Genomic DNA, 25,622 nt, shown 5'->3' on the forward strand with positions numbered 1-25,622 from the left:
CATCATTATTCAAGGTGTCCCTAAGTCACACAGAGCAGGAGCATGAAGACAAAAGGCACTGAACTGTTACCATATTCCAAGGGAGACAATTTTCAAAACTCTTAGTGTCTCTCAAAACTGGATAATTACTACTAATAAAATTTTAACAACCCTAAGTTCCATTCATCTATTCATTTAATTCATCCACGATGGGCACAGAGCTGCCCCAACAGACCCAGTCAGGAGCTGTGTCCCAAAAAGAGGTGCACGGTGTCCCCTGGGGGTCTGCCCCCTCACCGTCCACTGTACCTGGTATGGTAGAAAGAAACTCCCCAGCCTTGCAGTGTGGCCCTGAGCAGGACTGCCCCTCCCCAAGCCTCCTCTCTAAAGTCCAGGGCAGGGAGGGCAAAGACCTACCTTGTTTCCTGGAAAACTCTATTCAAATAGAGAGGTCCTCATTTTCCTAATCAGATCTCAGTGAGGAGAGTTGAATTAATCACACCCTTGAGTGCAAGTCCTGACAGAGACCTGTCCTCCTTGGCCCTGGTCCCCTCCCTCCCCACAGGCACCAACACAAATGGCCTCAAATACCAAGCATCCTTGGAACACGGGTGTTGTCACATTGTGTTGCTTCTAATTTGCATGAAATCACTGTGTTCTGAATCTCATTCTCTTTCTTTGTTTATTTTAAGTTTCATTTATCAAGTATTTTAAAACGCAACAATTAATTAACAGATGGATGAACAAATCCAGTTACCCCCCTCCCCTAACTCTGCTCCAGTCCCAACCAGTGTATCTATTTTTCTGGTAGTGTCTTTGTCTGGTTTTGGTATCAGGGTGATGGTGGCTTCAAAGAATGAGTTTTCAGTCTTTTGGAAGAGTTTGAGAAGGATCGGTATGCGTTCTTCTTTGTATGTTTGGTAGAATTCCCCAGAAAAGCCATCTGGTCCTGGACTTTTTTTTTTTTTTTTTTTGAAGTGCAGTCAATTACCATGTGTCTATCTCTGGTGTACAGCACAATGTCCCAGTCATGCATATCCATATGTATATTTGTTTTCATATTTTTTCCATTAAAGGTTATTATAAGATACTGAATATAGTTCCCTGTGCTATACAAAAGAAACTTCTTAAAATCTATTTTTATATGTAGTTGGTCCTGGACTTTTGTTCGTAGGGAGGTTTTCTATTGCTGATTCTATTTCATTTCTAGTGATTTCTAGTGGTCTGTTCAAGTGGTCTATTTCTTTTTGATTCAGTCTTCGTGGATTGTGTGTTTCCAGAAACTTATCCATTTCTTCTAGGTTGTCCAGTTTGTCTCCAGATAGTTGTTCATAGTATTCTCTTATTTATTTATTTATTTATTTATTTATTTATTTATTTATTTATTTTTGTATTTCTGTAGTACTGGTCGTTCATTCTCTTTCTTACTTTCATTCAAGAATGGCTATTTACTGGGTGCCTCCTACATGCCAGGCCCTCGTCTATTTATGGGCACCTGCTACATGCCAGGCGTTGTTCCAGGTGCTGGAAGTAGAGCTGTGAACACGCCAGGCAAATCCAAACGCTTCTCCTCCCAGTGCTTACATTCTAGCAGGAGGTGACAGACAAGAAACAATAAACATAATTTAAAAGTAGAGAGTCCCTATAAATAAAAAGGCCATTACACTTGGGCTGGGTGGCAGGCCCTGTCTGTGTGCCAGAGCCAGCTCACACCACCCCGGATGAATGAGCCTGCTGGCAAATTTGCAGGAATTCAGAGAGGCCATTGCTAAACAGAGCCATTTATTAAAAATTCAATTACATAAACTTACAATTAAATAATGTATTTTTAAAAGTCAATAAATACTCCAAACCCATCCATTCCTAATAATTTTTTACAGATATCTCTGCTTGGAGGCTGTTTATATCTATCACATTACTTCTGTCATGGTGAGCATCTGCACATCCCTTCCCAACTGTCCCTCTTCTCATGGTTCTGTGCTTGGATGCCGCAGAACTCAGATACAGTAGGAGGCTGTGTGGCCACACAAGTGTTCACCTGCTTTGCACAGGGAGACAGCACGGGGTCAGAAAATCCTGAGACCCAGAGGTCTGGGACCTGCCTGCTACAGCAGCTCAAAAGATTGCTGGAGGGGGAGGGGGGAATATAGCCGATATTTTACAATAACTATAAATGGAACATAACCTTTAACAATTGTGAATCACTCTGTCATACACCTGTAACATATAATATTGTACACCAACTATACTTCAGTCAAAAAAGAAAAAAAGGTTGCTGGGAAGTGGAGCTGCACCTTTCTTTGAGGTGATACAGCCACACCTTGGCTCTCACATGGGGTGGCCATACGGGCTCTGAGAAGGAAAGGGGTTGAAAGCAGCTGTGTACTTGAGTAGCTTTGGGCCCCCAGAGAGATGAAGATATAGCCCATACTGTAATTCTTTGTCTGCATCCTTCTATAAAGCTAAGTAAAAGCAGTTTAAAGATCACTTTAATCAGATTTCCAACTCGTCTTTCCAGTTGTAATGGTTGAACACCCTATTGTATTGCTTCTCAGATGCACATTCCTCTCCCATTTTTAACATCTCTGAAAGAAGAAGGCATCTTACAACTAACCGACAGCGTTATGTCTTAGCACGGCATCCCAATTCAGTCGACAGCTCCTTTTCCTTTCTTAGTGGTATACAAAACAATAGCGTCAGTCGATCGAAGCATTTGGTGAAATGGGGTACGAAGGAAGGTGAGTGTGGGTGAAGAGTCAGGTTGCCGTATTAAACAGGTGATCTTATTTCACCAAAGATGGCCAGAACGGTGTGTTAACAGTCTATCTATGTTGTCATCTGCTCATCTGGTATGTTACTCCTCACTGCCACAGTGTCCTCTCAACCCGTGCTGTCCAATATAGTAGCCACTAGCCATGTGTGGTCATTTAATTTTTAAGCTAAGATTAGCTAGATTTTATACACATTAAGATTCCATTCCTCGATCACACTCACCATCTTTCTGATGCTTGGTAACCAGACATGGCTGCCATATTGGACAGCGCAGAGAACTAGATTTCCATTATTGCGAAAGTTCTATTGGACAGGAATACTTTAGTCTACTGTGGTCCAGGGAATAGCAGTATGGGAATTATCTGGAGCTCATTGGAAGTCAGAGTCTTGGACCTCAGCCCAGACCAACTGAACCAGAATCTGCATTTTAACAAGATCCCCAGGGGACTCATGCTTGTTAGAGTCTGAAAAGCACCACTCCATGGTATGCCTCTACCATGTGTCCCCAGAGATGGACATCTATGGTCCTTCCACTATCTAAGCAACAGTGCAACGACTGTTTGGGGAGCATGCCCCTTAAATACCGACAGAAGGCGTCTCTGGAATATTCACAGGAGCAGGACCATTGGGCCAAAAGGCGTAATCTTAATCAATTTCCTCAGGTACTGGCAAATTTCATCCAGATAAGGATTCAAGCTGAGGAAGGGATAAATTAGGAGTTTGGGATTAGCAGATACAAACTACTATATATAAAATAGATTGGAGGTGGAGGGTATAGCTCAGTGATAGAACAGATGCTTAGCAATCACAAGGTCTTGTGTTCAATACCCAGTACCTCCATGAGAAATAAATGAATGAATGAATAAATAAACTAATTAGCACCCCACACACAAATTTTCAAAATAAAATAAACAACAAGATCCTACTGAATAACACAGGGAACTATATTCAATATCTTGCAATAACTTGTAATGAAAAAGAATATATATATATATATATATACATATATATGTGTAACTGAATCACTATGCTGTACACCAGATAACTAACACAATGTTGTAAATCAACTATACCCCAATTAAAAAAAAAAAAAGGATTTGTATCTCCCTACACCCTCAAAAATACCTGTAGTTCATTCATTCAGCAAATATTCATTGAATCCTATTATTTGCCAGGTATTGTTCTAGGAACAAAGCAGATAATATTGTTGCCCTCGGAGAACTCACTTCTAGAGGAGAGTCAAACAAGAAACAAATGGGTAAGTAAAACATAAAGAATCACAGATGGGAGTAAGTGCCTTGGAGAAAAGTGAAGTGGAGTAAGGAGACAGAGAATGTCAGAGAAGGTGATCATTTTAAGCAGGTGGTTGTGCAGTGAGGGGTTAACACAGCAAGCCTGTGTCGTCCAAACCCTGAACATTACAAAGAAAAGTTTGGCCCTTGCCTGACTTCCGGAGATAACCTCTGAGCCCTTGGCACATTCTGCCTATTGGCAGTGTCCTTGTCTACCTGGGGGCCTTGGGCTATGCAGATAGGTATCTGAGTAAGGTCATTTGTGGTGGAGGTCTGGGGGCATGTTTGACCCGTGGAGGGGCTGGAGACTGAGGTCAGCCATGCCAGGGGACAGCCACGTATCTGTGTGACTGACCCCCCAGTAAAAAACCCAGATTCCAGGACTCAGCTGAGCTTCCCTGGTGGACAACATTCTGTGCGTGTCATCACACACTGTTGCTGGGCAAGGCGAGGTGGTCCAGGCAAAGCCACCGGGAGAGGACAGCTGGCAGCTGGCGCCTGGTCTTTCTAGGCCTCAGCCCCGTGTGCCTTCCTGTTTTACTGTGATAAGCCAAACCTGTGAGCCCAGGAGCTTTTCTGAGTTCTATGAGTCCTTCTAGTGATCCCCTGAACCTGTCTCAGGGATCCCCAGCTACAGTGGTCAGGGAAGTCTTCAGGGAGAGGATGACAAGAATGGAAGAAACCAGGCAGAGGCCTGATTTGGAAGCGGGCTCCACGAGTGGGAACAACAGGTATTCAGGTTGTGAGGTGCGAGCGCACCTGGCATAAGCAGGGCTGGAAAAGAAGAGAGGGTAGATGATGTCAGAGGACTACTGGGGCCAGATGGCGTGGAGCCCTCTCCGCCACCATAAGAAAACCTGACTTTCATTCTGAGTGAGGTGGGAGGCACTGCAGGCTTTTGAGAAGAGGAATGACCTGCTCTGACTTACGTTTTGAAAGATCGCTCTGGTGGTTGTGTTGTAAATAGAGTGTAGGCAGACAAGGACAAAAACAAGACCAGGTGAGAAACTGGAGGTAACCCAGGTGAGAGATGATGGTGGCTGGGAGGGACCAGGGTGGCAGGGATGGCAGGTGTGGAGAAATGGTCTGATTTGGGATCTATTTTGAAGGTAGAGCTGGCAAGGTTTGGTAACAAAATGGATGTGAGAAAAGGGACTCAAGAAGGAGACTAGGGTTTTGGCCAAGGAATACGGAAGAATAAAGGGACCCTTTACTGAGAAGACCAAGACTGTCAGAGGAGGCTATCTGGAATGTGCTGGGGCGGAGGACAGGAGTCTAGTTTTGAACGTGAATTTGTTGAGTAGGCAACTGGCTGTTCAGAGCGAGGTCTGGATGGAGACATAAAATTTGGGAGTCGTCAGCATGTTGATGGTATTTAAAGCCACGAGAGCCAACGAGATCACTGAGGGAGTGAGCGTAGACACAGAGGACCCAGAGGGCCAAGTGCTGAGCCCTGGGGTGCTCCACCATGGAGAGGTTGGAGACCGGAGGACAAAACAGCACCAGACATGGATGAGAAGCAGTCAGTGAATTATGAGGCAGATGAAGAAGGGGTAGCGTCTCAGAAGCCGAGGGAAGACTTGGAAGGAAAAGGGAGTGATCCACTTGTTAAATGCTGCTGATTACTCAAGTAAGATGAACCCCAAAGAGCTAGCTGATGGGTTCTGCAACATGGGTGCCCTTAACTGGGCCATAGTTGGTGGAGTAGCCGGGGAGGAAGTTTGCATGGAGTGGGCTCACGAGACAACAGGAGGAGAGGACCTGCAGACAGTACGTGTGGCCAAGGTTTCAGAGAATTGCAGTCAGGGGCACCAAAACTGGACCAGGGTGGAAGGAGAGCATGAAGGTTAAGAGAAGGTTTTTTGTTTTTGTTTTTGTTTTGTTTTTTTTTTTAATTCTTTTGATGGAATGTGGGAGAAATTGTAGCATGTATGTGTGTTAATGGGACTGCTCACTGGGGAGGAAAGAAACTGATGATGCAGGAAAGGGAGCAGAGAACTGATGGCGGGAACTATGTCCTCAGGGAGGTGAGAGGGGATGGGACACCGGGCACAGGTGGAGGGGTCCGTCTTAGACGGAGGCAAAGACTGTTCATCTGTAGACATGGGAGAGGAGGCAGAGGATGTGGGCACAGATGCAGGTAGATGGCAAGACTGACCTTTCTAGTTTTTGCTATTCTGATGGGTGGAAAGTGGTGTTTTTCGCTGCTGCATGACAAAGATAATGACTGGGGCCAACATCCTTAATCACGTGGATCCAGCTCTAAAGAAAAACTCACAGGTCTCAACTTCTCTCCAAAAGCCCAAGTCTGGTTTTTCCCCAGGCGTCTCTCTGTCTTTCTACCTCTAAGGCCTTTGTGCCTTTGTCTCTCCCTACGCTTCCTCTGCCCTCTCCCATCCACCCTGTTTTTCTATTTGTGTATTTATCCCTTTGTGTCTTTCTCTGTCTCCCCCTCCTTTCACGTTTACATTGGGACCTCTGCTCCAGGCCTGGGTGTGGGGCCAACTTTCTCGTCCCAGCCAGCACTTCCAACCAGAACTTCCAGTTCCTACTTGACAAAAGAACTCCATTTTGAAGCCAACCTAGGGTGGGGCCCCCAGGAACCTTGCGCTGCCTCCATCTCTGCCTTTATTTATTGAACAAGCACATTTGTGGCCCTTGGTTCGTGTCAGACTCTCGTCTAAGTGCCTTCAAATATTAACTCACTTAACTCTCCTCTGTGAGGCATGTGCTGTTGACAACATCCATCTACAAATGGGACACTGAGGCACAGAGTGGCCATGTCACTTGAAAGCAGGCAGTTTCGCTCAAGAGTCTCAGCTCTGAACCACTAGGAGCACCGTCTCTTCTTCTAGTCCGTACTCCTTCTTTCTCCAGCCCTGCTCTTTGAGGAGGAAAGACCCTGATCTATGAGACGGTATACCTGGATTTGGTCTGGTTGTTGCGTGGCTTGCAGCAGCTCACTGACCCCGTGGGCCCCAGCTGCCCTATCAGTCAAGTGGGGGGGTGGAAGGCATCCAATCGTTGGTGGGTCCAGACCTCCCTTCAACAACAGTCAGCCAATCATAAGCCCTGAAATCAGTGTTGACCTGGTGCTCACCCCTTAGCAAATGCCAAAGCCAGCCACTTCGACTCCAGATTCCAGCCCTTCCCAAGTGAAAAAGGCTTTTTTTCTGGACCCAAGCCACAAGAGGGCACAGGTACCCCGACTTCCCACACAAGCCTGTTACCTCGCTTAACCTGGCATCCTTCCTCCTGTCACTCAGCCTGAACCCCACTCTACTCAGAAAGAGTGAACCCAGTCCCCACTCTGGGCCCAGCCCTGGAAGGTGGGGTAATTCCCAGGTGGGGAAGGACAGCAGCCTCTCTGTCACCTTGAGAGGCACTCACAGCTCTGACCCACCCTGCTCCCACCAAAACCCTACCCCCAACACAGACACTCGACAGCACATCTCATCTTCAGCATCAGCGTCAACCCACAACACCAACTCCACTTTATTTCAACACCTCCCCATCCAAAGCCTCAGCTTTGGCCCCATCTTCAGCCCCAACCCAACAGGGCTCCATCAACAGCCTTATCCCCAGGTCTCCCTCATCTACAACTCAATCCTATCGCCAAAACCCAACTCCCACCCCATCCTCACCCTGTGTTCACTCTCTTCCCCAAACTCAATTGCATCCCCAACACTGTCATCAGAACTCCCCTAACTCCCTGCTAAACCTGACCACGGACTTCTCCTCCTAGGGGAGGGAAAACCTATGAAAGACTTTAAGATATATCCAACAGGTATCATCAGTGAAAAACTAGACAGGTTATCCGATTTTATGAGGTCTGTTTCTTTCACTGTCTTTGAGCTGCTTTACAACTCCGTAAATTATAACTATATAAAAATATAAATAATTCTTGTCCATAACTGTGCAAATGAGTTTTGTCGGGGGGAAGTGCAATTCCCTCCCTTCCATATAGAATAAGCCAGTTTTGCATCTATTTGTAAATTCATTTCAGCATTCCTTATTGCCTGTACATGTGTGGTTCTTTCCTAGATCCATCATTTATTAATGAATGAAGACAACATCTTTGATATCTGCTCATTTTATAGATGCAGGAAGAGTCATGGCTAGATCATTTTTTTTGAAAAATTATCTTTTAATACTAGATTGGACCCCTGTGTCCAAACTTTAACTCCCCTGGTATGGACCACACCAGTTTTGTTTGTTTCTTTGGTTTTGTTTGGGGGAGTAATTAGGTTTATTTGTTTGTTTGTTTGTTTTAATGGAGGTCCTGGGGATTGAACCCAGGACCTTGTGCAGCATGCACTCTACCCCTGGGCTATGCCCTGCCCCCTGGACCACACCAGTTTTGATGTGAACCCTTATTCCATCCATCTCAACCCTTTATCCTTATCATAACACCACTGTGTCTCTCTATCTAAACTCCAACTGGTCTCCATCCCTGGCTTCCTTCCGAATTCTGACCCCACCTCTGTCCTCCATAACCCCTAATCCTGCCCCCTCCACCCCCTAGGATTAACTCATGGCCCCACCCAGTCACAGTTCCAGGAGACACCTACTCCTTCCTGAAACAACATCTCTTCCTCCTTCCTCTTCCCCCTCATCCCAGCGCCCCCCCCCCACAACCGAGTTTTCCGATTCTTGCTTCTTTCTCCCCAGTTTCTTCTCCACATGAACTCCCTCACCCCATCCAGCCCTGCTCCTAAAAGGCCATTTATCTGAAATATTGTTTTCCCAGGTCCAATCCCTGCCCCATCCAAGCCCAAGCTGACTTTTTACCCACCCATCTGAAGAGTTCTTTCTTGTGTCTGAAGGGTAGAATAAATGTGGGCATTCCTGTGTGTTTAAGAAGAAAAAGGCCTGGAGATGGAGTTGGGGCTACAGATGAGGCTGAGTACTGGAATTCAGCCGCGTTGGGTTTGCTGTAGAGCGTTTCAATGGGATTGGGTCTCAGGGATAGGCTGATGATAAGGGATTCGGTTAAAATTAGGTAGTGAGTTGAGAATGGAGGGCTGACGTATATTAAGAACGTGCATAGGGTTGGAGGGGAGATAGTGGGGTGGAAAATGGGTTGATGTTAGGGAAGTCCATAGGGATTTCAGGTGGGCCTGGGGAGAGAAATGAGCCTTTCCCTTCCCTCCAGGTGGGTCTTGCTGCCTGAAAGTTCACAGTGGGTTCAACTCGGGCTTGGGCGGACCTAGATCTGGGTCTTAGCTTGTCCTGGAAGCTCCACCCCAAGCGGAGGGCCAAGCCCAGGCTGGGGGGTGCCTGGCGACAGCCTGCTGAGCCATTGAGGGTGGAGAGGGGAAGGCCAGCAACAGGGAAATGCTGAAGGCGCTGGGGGAGGGAGTTCAGGGGTTAAAAGCCATGGGTCGGGGCTGAAGTTGGAGGCAGCTGGCAGAAGCTCTTCACCAGGGCCCCTGACCCAGGTAGGGTCTGCCTGGATCCGGGGGAGAGCACTGGAGGGGAGGAGGGGAGGGGAAAGAGGGAAAGAGCTGAGTCAGGGAGATGGAGACAGAAGCCAGAGGCTTGGTTCTAGAGATAGAAATCTGCAGAGGTGTTGAGAGGTGAATGAAGCACGCGGATGCTCAGTGTGAGACCAGTCCCACCCAGAGAGGGGAGAAAGGGGACGAAGGGGACGGAGAGGGTCAAGAGAGGCAGGACAGTGCATAAGGACCCAGCGTGCTGGAGGGCAGGCGTGGAGGGCCTGGCCACCTGGGACGAGGGGCTGCAAGCCGGTGCGGGACGGGGCGGGGCGTGGGGGGGAGGTGCTTGGGAGAGCGGGGAGGGCTACAGGGGGAGGAGTGCACGCCGCCCCTTCCGCCTCATTACTGCTCCCCCCAAAGATGGAACTGGGGGTGAGGGTGAAGATTCTAGCATCAGAGTTTTCAGAGTAAACGAGAGGAGATTCAATACTGAGAACTGCGGGAGCAGAGGTGGGTGGTGTCCAGAGACGGGGGTTCCGGCCAGCCCTTAACATGTCCTTCAACTTCTCAGGCTCTGAGCGCCCTGCCCTCCACCTCAGAGTCGCCATGTGGCCCCTGGCCGCCGTGACTGCCTTCCTGACCGCGGCCTTGTCAGGAGGTAAGAATGCGTGGGGGTGGAGGCGGGGTGGCCACTCCAGACAATGGTAGGAGGGATGGGAGGGGGAGGGGGAGGGGGCGTGGAAGCCGCGAGCTCCGCCCCCGCCCACTAGGGCCGGGTCCTGCCAGGACACGCTGAGGGCTTCCTGCTTGTCCCGGCGTGACCTGGTTTCCCGGCTGGGGTCTGCCCCCTCTCCCCACCGACCTCTCCCTGGGGCATCTCAGTTCAGATGGGCCTGCCCTATTTTTAAAGTCTTCTAGATCTTCCGCACTAGCCCCTTCCCTGATTATCCTACTCTGCCCTGAAAAGTCCACCCCAAACCCCTCCCACGTCCAAGGCCTCCCTGAGAGTTAGACGAGACATACACGGGTTCAAATCCTGACGCTGCCACTTTGAGCAAGTAGCTTAGCTTCCTTTCTTTCAACTGTAGAATGGGAACATTAAGTCCTTAGCACAAAGGGTGGCTGTAAATATTGATATGAGGCAACACACGTCGTCATGTGCGTAGGAGATGGAAGAGCCTGGAAAGTTAGTCGTTATTACGACTTTATTAGTATTCTGTCTCCATTCTCAGGAACTTCCAGAACCTTCTAGTGTGTTCTTTAATCCTTGGGGTGACCCCAGATTTATGATTCTGCCCAGAATTGGCCCCCAAAGATTCCACTCCTCACATTTAAGCCCTTTGCCTGTATTTGCAGCCAAGTTTTCTGGAAACCTCCATTCATGCGTCATGCATTCATTCAACAAACAACTGTAGAGCACCAGGCACTGTGCTAGGTGCTCTACAAGCAGAGACACAGTTCCTGCTCTCAGTACCCAGATCCTAGTAGAGATGGATGCAGCCATCATTCAAATAATTACCCAAATGATTAGATAACAATTAGAACAGTGTTGCGAGGTGATAGCTTCAAGGAGCTAATCCAAAAGAAACCAAGAGATGTAATGGCAATTCCTGGCCTGGAAGGGGTCCCCCAAAGGACCTGACCCTTGAGCTGGTACCTGGAGCAGGGGGAGGGGCCTCAGGTATCCATCACCACCCTGGGCCGGAAGGTGGGGTGGCTTACCTCCTTTGTTGGCATTCCCAGGATTCATGCCTGTGTCCTCAGCCCTCCTGGGTACCAAGCCTCAGGCTGGGAGCTCCACCATTTTGTGGAACCCTCACTGGACTTATGAGGTAGCTGCACGAATTACCCCAGTCTCACAGCTGAAAAACCCAGGATTCTGAGGCACCCGGTGGTGCCTGAGTCAGGACCCTAATCCATCTTGCCTGCCCTGTCTGTCACACTGTGCACGCCAGCAAATCATCATTATTTTAAACCTAATGGTCTTCTTAGAGGCAACTTTTTTTTTCACTTAAGGCATATTGAAAGTTTATATCACTGTCCTTATGGAAAACAGCATCCTTTGCTATAAGTAAAAGCTAAGAGGAAAAAAAAAATCAATCCTGCACAATGAACCCAAAACAATATGTTTCATTTCCACCAGAGATTGCCAATAGTTGACCCTTTTTGACCTCCCACAAAATGATTCAACTTAATTTTTAGGTTGCTGGAGGAAGACAACTTTTGCTTTCTCCTGGTTTTAAAAAGTTAATTTGGTGAAACTAGACAGGCATTTTTTAAGCTATCAATATTTTATTAAGCAGAATGGCATAACCTCCTATCTTAGCTTTATGGTAAAATTGTTAGCAATGACGTATAAGATTGAAAAGCAACAATGCCACACACACACACACACACACACACACACACACACACACACACACACACACAAGCATATTAAGCTTTTAAGCATATTACCACCACTGTGAGACTTTCTCCTGACAAAAATCAGAATTGAAAGAGAAATGATGGTGATTCAGTTTCTGAGGGTGCTATTAATAACAGTCCCCACTCACTGAGTGCTCGCTTTGAGCCAGGTCCTGTCGTGTCTTCGATGTAAGATCTTAGGGATCCTACGACTGCCCTGTGAGAGACAGGCTATTGCTCTTCCTTCTTTACAGCTAAGAAAACAGGCTGGAGACTCGTACAGGATCACCCAGCCAGAAAGTGGCACATTCAGGATGAGGCTTTCTCTGTCCTGTTGCCCACTGCTGTGGGTCCAGTGCCAGGCATAGTGCCTAGCACAAACACCATCCATTGGTTGAGCACCGCCTGTGTGCTGGGTGCTGTCCGAGGTCCTGGGGTGCAGCACTGAACAGAGCAGTTACGGTGCCTGTTGTCAGTGGTCCTTACAGTCAAGGTGAGGAGACTAAATGCAAACAAGTATAAAGAGAAATGCATAGTGACTGTAGCTATGATGAAACTCAACTAGGGGGATGTCTTGGGGAATAATGGGGATGGGGGGCTAAGAGGGGCAGTATTAGACTAGGTGGCCAGGGACCTGGGATGGCCTCTCTAAGGAGGTGACATCTGAACTCGGCTCTCAGAGTCAAAAGGGACCCAGACATGTAACATTTAGATTCTGAGTGCCATCCGGCAGACTATTTCACATGTATGATGTCCTATATCTGCACTGTGCTATGTGGTAGCTACTGACCATGTGGGGCTATTGAACATTTCAAATATGACTGGTGTGATTGGAGAACTGAATTTTTTATTTCATTTAAATTGAGGTAGCCACTTGTGGCTGGTGGCTACTGTACTGAACAGTGCAGGTCTAGAGAAAGAACTGTCCATAAAGAAGAGGCTGCAAGCACAATGATCTGGTATGTTTGAAGAACAGGTCCATGAGTCTGGAGCAGAGTGAGTGGAGAGGTGAGGGAAGGGGTTAAAGAAGCTAGCAAGGGTCAGATGATGCAAAGTCCTTCAAACTTTGAATTTGGAAGTAGTTAGCCTATGAATGGTATTTAAAGCCTTGGAGCCACCTAATAAAATATGTGTTAAAAGGATGGAGGGTTGGATGGATGGATGGATGGATGGATGATGGATGGATGCATGGACGCATGGATGGATACTGCCTGGGTAGATATGTAGGTTAGGCTCACTTCTACCTCCTGAAATCTGTCCCCAGGCTGGAACAAGAGAGAAAATTTAGTTGGGAAGAAAGTCAGCCTTTGGCTTACCTATCAGAAGCATCCCCATTCTATGATATCTTCTTTTAACCTCCAGTGGAGGGTTTGGCACTTCTACAGAAAAAGACATCACCTCTTTGCCCTGACTCATCTCCACTACATAGAAAACGGCAAGTCCAAGAGACCGACAAATAAACAAATGTGTCACCCAGAGCAAAATTCTGACTGCGTCTCCAAGCCCAGGGACCACAACTCCAGGCCTCCTTTCCCTGGGAGCCCCAGTTCTCTAACATTCTCTCTTCTTCACCAGGCATCCCTCGGGAGTATCCCAAGATTCTCAACGGCACCAACGGGACCAATGGGTTTCTCCAGGGTGGCTACACCTGCCTCCCCCACTCTCAGCCTTGGCAGGCAGCCCTGCTAGTGCAAGGGCGGCTGCTCTGTGGGGGAGTCCTGGTCCACCCCAGATGGGTCCTCACTGCAGCACACTGTCTAAAGGAGTATGTGGGGGCTGGGGGAGCTTCGGGTAGGGATGAGACTGGGACTGGGGTGGTGGGTGGGTGGAGCTGAATTTGAGGATGAGGTTGGAGTTGAGTTGGGATGGGCACAAGGGTGAGAATGAGTTTGGAGGTGGAGATGTGGGGGTTGGGTGTGGGAGTGGAGTCAAAGTAGAGGATTTGGATGGGGTTGGACTTGAGAGTGTGGAAGGAGACATGTTTGGAGATGTGGAAGGTGGGATCGGGGAGGGTTAGACTGGGGATGGAGATGGGCTCCTGAGGTCCTCTAACCACCCTCTTCCTGCACCCACAGGGGATACACAGTATACCTGGGCAAGCATGCCCTGGGGTGTGTGGAGGCTGGAGAGCAGGTGAGGGAGGTAGTTCGATCTATCCCCCACCCTCACTACCAAATCAGCCCCACCCACCTGAACCATGACCATGACATCATGCTTCTGGAACTGCAGTCCTCCGTCCAGCTCACCAGCCACATCCAAACCCTGCCCCTCTCCCACGATGACTGCCTACCTCCTGGCACCAGCTGCCTGGTGTCTGGTTGGGGTACCACCACCAGCCCCCAGGGTATGCACCCACACAAGTGGCCTGAGATCTCACAGTTTGTCTGGGGAAACTGGGGCAGAGATGGGAGGATAGGTTGGAGGATTCTTTATAAATAAAAAATTTAAAATATATGCTTGTATATGTGATAAATCAGATATCACATATAAAATGTATATAATATATACAGTTAAATCTATTTTTCATATAAATGTATAAATATATAAAATTGTAAAATGTTATAGATAATATATAATGTATAGTTTTATATATCCTTATAGAATATATAAATATGAAATTTAACTGTATAAATAGTTATTTATGATATATTATGTATCATATATTATATAGTTATTATCCTTTATATAAATATACATAAATTTATGAATATAAAGTTATGTATTACATATATGTTATACACCATATATAAAAGTATGTTTCCTTTATAAAATGTATATAAATTTATACATATATAAAATATACACTATATAGTATAGATGCATGTTTTATTTAAATGGATATGCATAATTATACATCTGTATTTAAATATATAAATTGTAGAAATTAGATTTATTTCTTAATCTATAAATGATATGTTTATGTATTTATTTAAATATACTTGTATATAAATAATCCATACATTATACATAAATACATATTTAAACATAAATATATCATTTATAATTTAGAAATAATTTAATATATTGATTATATATTCATTAAATACAATAGAATATAAATATATCTTTTGTATATAAATTATGTACATATGAACATAAAGTTGAACTCTATAGCAACAAGAGCCCTTCGCATCTCCTTAGCAGCCAGTCTCATTTCCATATCTTTCTTCCCAACGTGCCCCATCCTTCTCTCCACCACTCTTTCCCACTCTCCCACCTCTCTTTCCATCTTTCTTCCTCCTTGTGTTTTCCTCATCTACAGTTCTCTCACCACCTCTGCCCTCCTGTCTCTTCCCACCACCTTCCTTCCATCTTTCCCTCCACTTTTCTTCTCTTCTCTTCTTCCACCTCTCCCCCTACTTCTTTCCACATTTCTGTCTTCCATCACTTTACCCAGATACATAGCCCATCTCTTCTCCCATCTTTCTCTACCCATCTTTATTTTCTACCAACTCTCTGCCCACCCAACCTCCACCCCACAGCCTGTCCAGGACAGATACCCTCAGATATCCTTTCTCTCCTTCCCAGTGACTTACCCCCAAACCCTCCAGTGTGCCAACATCCAGCTACGATCAGATAAAGAGTGTCGTCAAGCCTACCCGGGGAAGATCACACCCAACATGCTCTGTGCTGGCACAGAAGAGGGTGGCAAGGACTCCTGTGAGGTGAGGCCAAGGGGTAGTAAGTATGTCGTCATGGGCTGGGAGGGGAAAACAGAATGGAAGTGGGGACATACGCTTGGGGAAAGGATTTGCTTCCAGCCTGAGGGGAACCAGTCTTTGCAAGGTGAGACATCTCCTAGCATAGAAGGTCAAGATAAAAAGGCTGACAAATAGAGTTCATCTTAAACCTGGGCTTTGACTGACAGTGGCTGCCCAGATCCTTGTGTTGAGATGTGTAAACGCTGGGATTCTTTTGGTTGCAAGCAACAGAAACCCAACTCAAAACAACTTAAGCAAAACACTGACTTTTGTAACTGAAAAGCCCAGAGGTGTCTTGTTTCAGGCACAGGGATCGAGGTACACAAATGATGTTGGGGTCTGTCTCTCTTTAATTCTCAGCTCTTCCCTCCTTTTTTGGCTTCATTCTCAATTAAGCTTCTTCCCATATGATAGTGAGATGGCCCCAGCAGCACTGGGCTAACATCCCGCCCTCGAAGGACCCTCCTGGAAAGAGAGGACATCCCTTTTCCAACAGTGTACACAGGCATCTTGAGCTTCATTCTCACTAAGCTGACTTAACTACAGCTGACCCTTGAACAACACGAGTTTGAACTGCACGGGTCCACTTAGGCTCGGATATTTTTTCAGTAGTAAGTACTGCAGTACTACAGGGTCTGCAGTTGACTGAATCTGCGGACGAGGAGCCACGGAGACTGAGGACTGGAGTGTCCTGAGGGCCGACTGTAAGTTGTAGGAGGATCTTCAGCTCTGCGGAGGGTCAGCGCCCCTGTCCCTTGCACTGTTCAAGGGTCAGCTGTAGTGTACCCTGAGCCACCACTCTGGCCAGATCTGTGGGATTCTCTGGTGGACCGAGTCTGAGTCCCATGACTAATGGTGGGGGCGGGTAGGGGCAGGGACAGGTTGCGTGGATTGAGAGTGGGAGAGGGGTCATTTCCCAAATGAAAAAATCGGGAGGCTGTCATCGAAATAAAGGGAAATGGATACGTGGGCAAAAACAAAGAAACAAACAAACAAACAAACACATCCCCAATAGAGGATGCTTCTTAGATTGAGTTTTGGTTCTGTGGGAAAGAGAATGACCATGAAGTCATGATACGTGCCTTATCAGTTAGGAACGTCTGCCCTGGGCCCAGAGAGAGAAGTGCCAGCACAGGGGTGTTGCACACCGTACCCAGATGTGACTGATTAACTTAATAGCAAGCCGATACCAAGGAATTGCAAGCCCGAAGCAAGGCTCAGGGTTAGAAGAGGGAGGTGCAAGGTGGGATTTGGGGCCAGAGAACCAAGAACAGGTGATGAGGTAAGTTGTCACCACTTTAATGACACTGAGGAACAGGAAAACAGGGAGAGACACAGAAGTGTCTGTCTGTCCGTCTGCCTGTCTCTCTGAGTATCTACCACCATCTTTCTCTCTTTTCCTGTCTCTCTGTCTCCTTATCTCTGTTTCTCGCTGTTGCTCCCTCTCACCCACTCTCTGTATTCCTCTGTCTCTCTTTATCTCTGCATTCCTCTGTCTCTCTTTATCTCTGCCTCCATCGGTGTGTCTCTCTCTGTCTCCATCTTTCACTCTCTCCCCACATGTCCCCATCTCTGCTTTTGTTTAGCCCCAGCACGAACCCCTCCCTCTCTCCCCCAACTCAGGGTGACTCCGGGGGTCCCCTGATGTGTAATGGAACACTCCATGGCATCATCTCCTGGGGAGACTTCCCATGCGGGCAGCCCAACCGGCCTGGCGTCTACACCCGAGTCTCTCAGTATGTTCCATGGATCCACAAAACAATCCGAGAACGGAAAACCCAGGAGCAGAAATGGACGAGGGGCCCACAATGAAAGTCGGGTTGGCTTACCTGCCTTCTTACTTGGTTTGTCCAATGCTTCTCTGTCCCTCCCAAAGTTCTCCACTTGAACCAGTGATCCACGTTCTCAAAATGCCCAATTCCAGCGGACATTAGCTGTTTCAAAAGCATTTAGTTACTTTCAGCATCATCGTCTCCCAGACATTGCATCCCTGCAACATCCCAGTCCCCTGAACGTCCCAACCCAGACAATGTTCCAGGTCTCCCAACTGTTTCAACATAAACCTGGATCACCGACTGAATATTCTACCTGTGGAACTCTCTTAAATACCTCCATCAGCCCATCTCAACAAGAGTCTATGTTCCGTGAATGCAATGTCCTCGACGACATCCTATACCCCTTCAAATATTTATTCATTGCCAATATTCTAGATCCTTCTATGTTTTGTACTCAAGAAGGTTCTAGACTCCCATGACGTTTCTTCCTGAAAATATTCTCTTGTGTGTATAGTCGTCTACCCCGACAACACTGTATGCACCTCTGATTTGTCATGGCCAACACTGGGTCCTCACAATGGTTCATTCTTTCAAATGAACCCAGGAAATTCCTGGGGACATTTCTGGATCTCCCAAATTGTCCCATTCCCACCTACATTCCACATTCTGCCAATATTCCCTGTCTCTGAATCTCCTTGCTCACTAAACATCAACACACTCTAAACTCCAGGGTGATGGGGTTTGCATCCCAAGTGGCACGGAGTATCTGTCCCTCCATGCCTAGAACCTCTTGTCCACCAAGTATTCTGTACTTTTATCCAAAGCATCCTTGTTCAATGCCCCGTGCTGTTACATATTTGTCTATGACCCCAAACTGCTGTGGTTAAATACTCAGCCACAGGAATCCTTGCTTTGAATAAGTCATAAAACTCACAACCTCTGTTTCTTCATCTGTAAAATGGAGCTCATAATTTTCCCCATAGCATTGTTATGAGGATAAATGTTAAGCACTTACCACTGTTAATATTTCTGTGGTTCCCTATAAAATACTACCTTAGGCTATTAATAACAACTCCTCAAATTTGCAGCATCCAAAAAGTGTTGTGTTCATTTATTTTTCTCAGTAGACATTTATTTATTGCCAACCTTGTGTAAGTACTTTCCTGGGTGTTGGCAAATACACCTTTGTTTGTTTATGCAGACACAGGTAATAAACAGTGAATTAAACAGACAAAAACTTCTGCCCTTGTAGACAGTACATTCTTTGCAGGGAAGCCCAGGTTAAAAAAAGATGAATAAACAGAAGAACTGTCAGGTGGTGATATGAACCATGGCAAAAAATAAAATAAAATAAAAAAGCAGGAATGAAAGGCAGGGAATGTTGGGTTGGGGAAGTGGGTGAAGTTGCTCTTTTAAATAGGTTGGTCTGGTAAGAAGACCTAACTGAAATGGTGACACTTAAAGACTGAAAGGATGGAGAAAGGGAGTCTGGTGCACATCTGGAGAGCAGCATCCCAAGTGGAGAATACAGCAAGTGCAAAGGCCCTGAGGCAGGAGCCTACCTGATGCATCTAAAGATCAGTGAAGAGGGTGAAGAGGTCGGTGTGGAAACAACTGCAATAGCCCAGGTGGGAAGTGATGATGCCCAGACCAGGGTGACACCCTTGGAGGAGTTAAGAGGTCAGATTCTGGATCTGTTTGAAGGGATTATTAGACAGCTAAATGGTAATAAACTGCCCTTAGGAGAATCACAGAATGCAAACAAATACCCAAAGTAAATAACTGCACATTGTGATGATTTCTGTAATAAATGTGATCCTTGAAGGACATAAACAAGGCTTTGTGTTAGAGAATTAGGGAGGAATGCTAATTTAAGTAAAGTGGTCAGGGAGGGCTTCTTGAAGGAGTTGGCATTTGGCTGAAGATCTTGAGGTGAGAAAGAGCCACTTTTGCAAAAATAGGGGGAATATCCCTAAAAGAGACAGGCACCAGGGCACAGTCCCTGAGTTTAACTTATTCCAGAATCTGTGGGAAGGCCAGTGTTATCTTGGAGTAATGGCCAAGTGCCTCTGTAGGGAAGGAGACTAGGGGATTCAACAGAGCAAATACATACGCAGGATCTTTTCTGGCTGTGGTACAGTTTGGTCTTTCTTCCAGCGTGATGGGGAGCCCTTGAGAGGGGTGAACTGGGGGAAGGATCCAATCCGAGATTATACCATCATTCTGGCTGTGGAGTGGGAGGTGAAGACAAGACGGTGGGGGCATGGAAGCAGAGAGACTAATCTGGGGCAGACCGGGCAGTGACTGAGTGGGCAAGGGAAGGCAGTATCTTGGGCCAGGAGACATGAAAAGACATGGATGGATTGGAGAGAGAGTTTGCAGGAACATCAAACCCGCCTAGTGATACGATTGATTCTCATTCACAGTAGTCATGGTCTGTAAAGTCACTATGGGCACTGAATTCAGGATACTGAACCAGTGCCTCCCGGGAGACATACAGGCTGAGTTTCCCATGAGCTTCTGGTCACAGTGTTTTCACCAACTAATCAATATGTCATCTGGCGTTATGGGTGTTCCTATTTAAAGACACGTTACTTATTATAGGTTGCTGATTCATTCACACTGAACTCAAGGCCAACAACACTGTAACCTGTGCCTGAAGGAAGCTCATCTTACACGTGTATTTTCTCCGTTGCAGCCTTCTTGTGCTTAAGGGCACTAGTCAACACTTCAGGTGGTATGCTGGGGGTTGGGGAGCATTTTAAACAAGTGAATCACCCAGAAAAGTCACAAAAATGCAAAACATGGCACTAAGTAGACGGTGAAAAGGACACTTGTTTATAGTGTGAGAGCTGAATGGAGGAGGCGACTCAAACTTTCACCACTCTGAGCATGTCTGCGAATGGCCGCTAAAGCCCCTCGAGTGTTGGTTTTGGGGCTACCGATAAATTTTGGTGAATAGGCAAATTTTCAAATATTTGAAGGTGAAGAGACACAGGTCACGGGTGATTCTTCCATCACCCTTGGTTCATTCAGGGGGAGACTCTATGTTCCTGTTTAAAAGCAAAAGAGAGTGGCTTGCGAAGGATCTGGTTTTTGGGATGAAGAATCTTTATCTTCTAGGGGCCTGTTTCCTCATCTGATACTAATAGGACCTCCTGTGCAGGGCTACTGGGTCGATTGAGTGAAAGACTGGTATTTAAAAGCTCTGCACTCAGCAACTGCTGAATTAGAAACCCCCATTGATGGAGAAGCCGCATGCTGTAGTGCAGAGCATGGTTTCTGAGGCCAGGCCGCCTGGATTTGAATGCCAGCTCTGCCACTTATTTAGCCATGTGACTTACCTTCTTCATGCCTCCATCTTCCTGTCACTCAAATGGGTATAACAAAGATACTATTAGTGAAAAAAATGAATCAATAGTCAATCTAAGAAAGAAATGGGAAGTTTTATTTGTGCCAACCTGAGGATTAGAACCCAGGAGACAGTCTTTCTGACAGTTAGAGGACTATTCTGCCTATTAGAGGTCAAAGCACAGTTGTGTAAGTTTTCGAGACCAATGGGTATACGTCAAATAACCTATCATTAACAGTTTACAGGATTCAGATCTACATGTACAAAGCCAATAGGGGGTCATGGGTCATCATGGCCCCCTCAGAAGATTGAGAAGGAAGGTTATCTCCTAAGGAGGTCTGATTAAAGCAGATGCACATAATACTCTAATGGGGAGGGAGGCACCCATAAAATTGTATGTTTAAATTTTCTTGTCTTGCCATAAAATATGAATTTTATTTCATCAGTATTTAATACCAAATGGCTTAAAGACCTAAAAGCAAAAGGTCAAACTATAAAGTTCATAAAAGATAGCGGCAGAGAAAAATTGCGATGACCTAAGGATGAGGCAGGACTTTTTAAAACCTCAGAAGGGCTAATCATAAGCAAAACTTGTTTACTTTGATTACATCAAAGTTAAGGATTTCTGTTCAACAAAAGAGCACGGAAAGGGTTGAGGGGTGGGTATAGATCAGCAGTAGAGTGTGTGCCTAGCATGCACAAGGCCCTGCATTCAATCCTCAGTACCTCCATTAAAAATAAATAATTTTTTTAAAAAAAGATAACATGGACAAAGTAAATAGATGGGTGATGGCCCAAGAAAAGATATTTGCAGTGTGCAATGTTGGCCCAGGATTGTTACCTCAAATGTGCAAAGAAATCCCACACATAAATAAGAAAAATGTTAAAGGATATGAACAATATGTTTGTAGAAGAGGAAATCCCCCAAACCATGTGGAAAGATGATCAGACTCATGAATTATCTGAGAAATGCAAATAGAAATAACATATCACTTTATATTTATTAGATGGATTAAAGATCTTTAAATAACCCCAAACATTGGCAGGTACTCAGAGACACAGGCACCCTAGTGCGCAGCTGGTGTGAATGCAAATCAGTGCAGTTATTTTGGAATGTAATTTGGCACTCCTTGGTCAAATTAGTATATACACATCCTAGTAGTTCTACTCCTGGATGTCTGTCCTAAGGCAGGGACTGTGCAGGTCACAAAGGGGCAAATGCAAAGTGTCGGTCACTGATCTGTTTGCTGTGTTGGGAATTAAAGGAAAGCCAGGTGCCCAGTAAGGAGGTTGTGGATGGTAGGATGTGGTGGAGACTAAACAGCAATTAAAAGCAACAGATTAGGGAGAGAATATAGCTCAAGTGGCAGAGCACACGCTTAGCATGGATGAGGTCCTGGGTTCAATCCTCAGTATCTCCTCCAAAAATAAACAAATAAACCTAATTACCTCCCCCCAGCAAAAAAAAAAAGCAAAAAAACAACAGATTAGATATAACGCAGAGCAACACAAACGGAATCTTAAAGGCATAGTGCTACCAACCTTGATGGTGAAAGTTAAAGCGAATGACAGTACTGAGTGCTGGCGAAGATGTGGGGCAACTGGAACACTAATACACTGCTGGTGGCAATGCAAAATGGTAAGGCTAATTTAAAAAAAATTTGGCAATTCCTTATAAAGTTAAGCAAACACCCAGTATACCATCTAGCAATTCCACTTCTAGGTGTGTGCACAAGAGAAATGAAAAACAAATGTCCACAGAATGATTTGTAGATGAGTATTCACAGTGGCATGATTTGTCATAGCCAGGAGCCGGAAGCAACCCAAATATCCCACAAGTGGTGAATGACTAAACAAAGGGTGGTACTTCCAACCTGTATAGAACACAGCTCAGCAATATAAAGGAATGACTTGGTCACAGATAAATGCAAAAACGTGGATGAATCTAAAATGCATTATGCTAATGAGGGAAACCAAACATTTATACGATGGTTTGAAAAAGGCAAAGCTATAGTGGCAGAGAGTAGGTCAGTGACTGCCTGGGGTTGGGGTGGGGAGGGGAACTTTTTGTTTTGTTTTTGTTTTGGGGGAGGTAATTAGGTATTTATTTGTTTTGATGGAGGAACTGGGGGTTGAACCCAGGACCTTGTGCATGCTAGGTGCATGCTCTACCACTCAGCTATACCCTCCCCCAAGGGAGAGGAACTTTTGCAAAAGGAACACAGGGCAGCTTAAGGATGGGGGTAAGTTGAGTGGGACTGTTCTATGTTTTGATTATAGTGTTGTTACACAACTGCATCTAATTTCCAAACTTCATCAAGTTGAACACTTTAAGCAAATGGATTTTTGAGTTTATGTAAATAATACTTAATTTTAAAATGAAAAAGCATGATTCTGAGCTAGGAAAAAGAAAAGAATAAGTTATGTACCACAGCACCACTGACATAAATTAAAATTACACAAAACAATACATAATTTGTTTTGCACACAAAACCATACACAATTTGTAAGAACATACACCAATAAAATATATATATGTGTGTGTATATATATACAACATGGTGAATATATTAAATTCCACTGTGCATTTTAAATGGTTAATTTTACAACATGTAAATTTCACCTTAATTTTTCAAAAAAGCTGTATGATAAATATAATAGCAGAAGAGACACAATAATAAAGATACTAACAAAGGATACACAATAACAAAAATAATAGCAGGGGATACACAATAATAAAACCAATAGCAAAGGACACTCAATAACAAAGATAATAGCAAAAGATGCACAGTGGGAAAGGCAACAGCAGAAGGAACTGAGGATAAAAGGTAATAAAATAAATAAGGAGATAAACAACAAGTTTACACCGTGTAGCGCAGGGAACTATATTCCATATCTTGTAATAACTTACAATGGAAAAGAATATGACAACGAATGTATGTATGTTCCTATGTGACTGAATTATTATGCTGTACCCCAGAAATTGACACAACATTGTAAACTGACTAGACTTCAATAAAACAATATATATATATCAATAAAATAAATAAGTAAATAAATTCTAAAAAATATAAATAAGGAGAACAAAGAAAGGGATGTGCACAGATTTCTAATGATAATGAGCCACCAACTAATTCAATTCTCTACATCTGAGGAGTAAGAACTATCTTAGCATATTAATAAACTTGAAAAAACTAGCACCTACTCGGGAGAGTTCTTGGGAGGGTCGATTTAACGTGTGAAAGCACTCAGCACACACCTGGTACTGAGTGAGTGCTTACGAAGTGGCAGCTGTCATTAGTATTGTTGTCATTACTGATGTCATTGTTATGATGTTCCAAGGCCCCAGTGCCACAGCAAGCCACCTTGGGTGGCAGCTCGGTATTTGAAAGAACAGGAGATGGCTGCCCAAATCCTCCCAGTGGAACAGAAAATAATGACGTAGCTGAGCTGAGATTCTGACTGCCAACAGGGCCTTAATTCAGGAAAGCCAGCCAGGTGACAGGCTCCTCAGACCGCCCTCCACCCTCCCTCTCCAGGAACATTGCCGCCACACGCCCTCTTCTTCCTGTTTTTGCCCAGGGGAACTTCAGTAACAATGAGGTTCTGTGCAAGAAGGAATTTGGAGGCTGAGGGAGTGAGAGAGAAGGTGAAGGAGACTGGGGAAGAGACCAGAGCAAAGAGAGAGAGGTGTGAAAGAGATAACCATACTTCTTGTCATTGGCCCAGCAGACAAAGCGCTTTCATGTCGTTCTCCCAAGGGGGAAATATCAGCTCCCCGTCTTTCAGAAGTGTGGCCCTAGACTAAGGATGATCCACCAGTGAGTGGAAACCATCCAGGCTGATGGAGACACATTCCTGTGCGTCTCTGCTGCAGACATCCCCAGGGACATCTCCCCTCTAGTCTGGAGGTTCCAGGCCAAGCTCAGCCACTGCCCCATTTGTGAAACCTTGTATAAGGGACTAAGTTAGACTTTCTAGGCAAATGGGAGTAATGGGTTTGTAAGCCCACAGTTCCATTCTACAGATTTCAAAGTCAAGATGAGAAAAGCAGACAGGTTGTGAGAGGGCTAAGGGGGTCAGAGACCCGAGTCAGGCTTGTGGGAGGAGGGGCTATTGAAGAAGAATATTGCAGACGTTCCATAGAAATAGGATGGACTCTTTCTTCTAAGAGTTGGTTCATATGCCACGATTCATGATGCCACACATGCACCAAAGAGTCCCTCCTGCCTCTGTGGGGTGATCACAATTGGCACTGTGAGTGGGAGTATGGATAGGACCATTATCTTATTGGCTGGAAAAAACAAACAAAAACGCATAACCTAAAAGTTGAGAATTACGTTTTATTCAGCTGACATACTGATGACTTAAGCCCGGGAGACAGCCTCTCATATAGCTCTGAGGGGCTGTTCCAAAGAGGTAGAGGAGGAGCCAGGATATATAGGAGTTTTTGCAACAAAAACCAGGTAGTCGGAACATCAAAAGAATACTGTTAATTAAAGGAAAAAAACAAACGTCTTAAGTTAATGAACTCAGCTCTTTGCTTGTAGGTGGAAGATGCAAGAGTCTGGGTTCATTGACATCATTCCTTTGATATGCACCTTAACAAGCTAGGGCCAGTGCCCTGTTTTACTCCATCCCGAATCCCCTCAGGGTGCATAGTCCAGAGTGGCTTCATTGGCTGTTGACTTGATGTTTGCAACATCTTTTGTTTATTGACATGGCAGGTGACGTTTTCCATTCACAACCTCCAGGATCTTTCTCATCGTGCTGCCCTGCTCACTGGCCCTGCTGCCGTGGGTTTTGAGGGGTGCTGCTTGGTACTACATTTGCTGAGAACTAAGGAGTCTCTGTCATAGGTTTAACAGAACTATGTCAGAAGTTTTCATAGTTGATGTTCAGGAACA

General features: G+C 45.5%; 1 protein-coding gene across 3 annotated transcripts; it reads left to right on the plus strand.

Moving 5' to 3' along the window:
- Positions 1–47: 47 nt before the first annotated feature.
- On the plus strand, positions 48–19,177 carry KLK13 (kallikrein related peptidase 13). Of its 3 annotated transcripts, XM_074371052.1 has the most exons (7): positions 49–1,908; positions 3,927–4,009; positions 10,053–10,139; positions 13,463–13,652; positions 13,963–14,231; positions 15,416–15,552; positions 17,212–19,177. In XM_074371052.1, the coding sequence occupies exons 2-7, from the start codon at positions 4,006–4,008 to the stop codon at positions 17,398–17,400; spliced, it is 876 nt and encodes a 291-aa protein (XP_074227153.1). In that variant the 5' UTR covers positions 49–1,908; positions 3,927–4,005; the 3' UTR covers positions 17,401–19,177. The 3 variants fall into 3 exon arrangements, with proteins under 3 accessions (XP_045366714.1, XP_074227153.1, XP_045366713.1); XM_045510758.2 differs by lacking the exon at positions 17,212–19,177 and adding an exon at positions 16,003–17,205 and having other exon boundaries at positions 48–4,009; XM_045510757.2 differs by lacking the exons at positions 49–1,908; positions 3,927–4,009 and adding an exon at positions 9,329–9,484.
- The last annotated feature ends 6,445 nt before the right edge of the window (positions 19,178–25,622 follow it).

The sequence above is a fragment of the Camelus bactrianus genome, chromosome 9, assembly GCF_048773025.1.
Source record: "Camelus bactrianus isolate YW-2024 breed Bactrian camel chromosome 9, ASM4877302v1, whole genome shotgun sequence".
NCBI classification, from domain to species: Eukaryota; Metazoa; Chordata; class Mammalia; order Artiodactyla; family Camelidae; genus Camelus; species Camelus bactrianus.

Coding starts and splice junctions, on each gene's coding strand:
- KLK13 (XM_074371052.1), top strand. Junction 10,140..13,462: donor GACCGCGGCCTTGTCAGGAG/GTAAGAATGCGT, acceptor CTTCTTCACCAG/GCATCCCTCGGGAGTATCCC. Junction 13,653..13,962: donor GCAGCACACTGTCTAAAGGA/GTATGTGGGGGC, acceptor CTGCACCCACAG/GGGATACACAGTATACCTGG.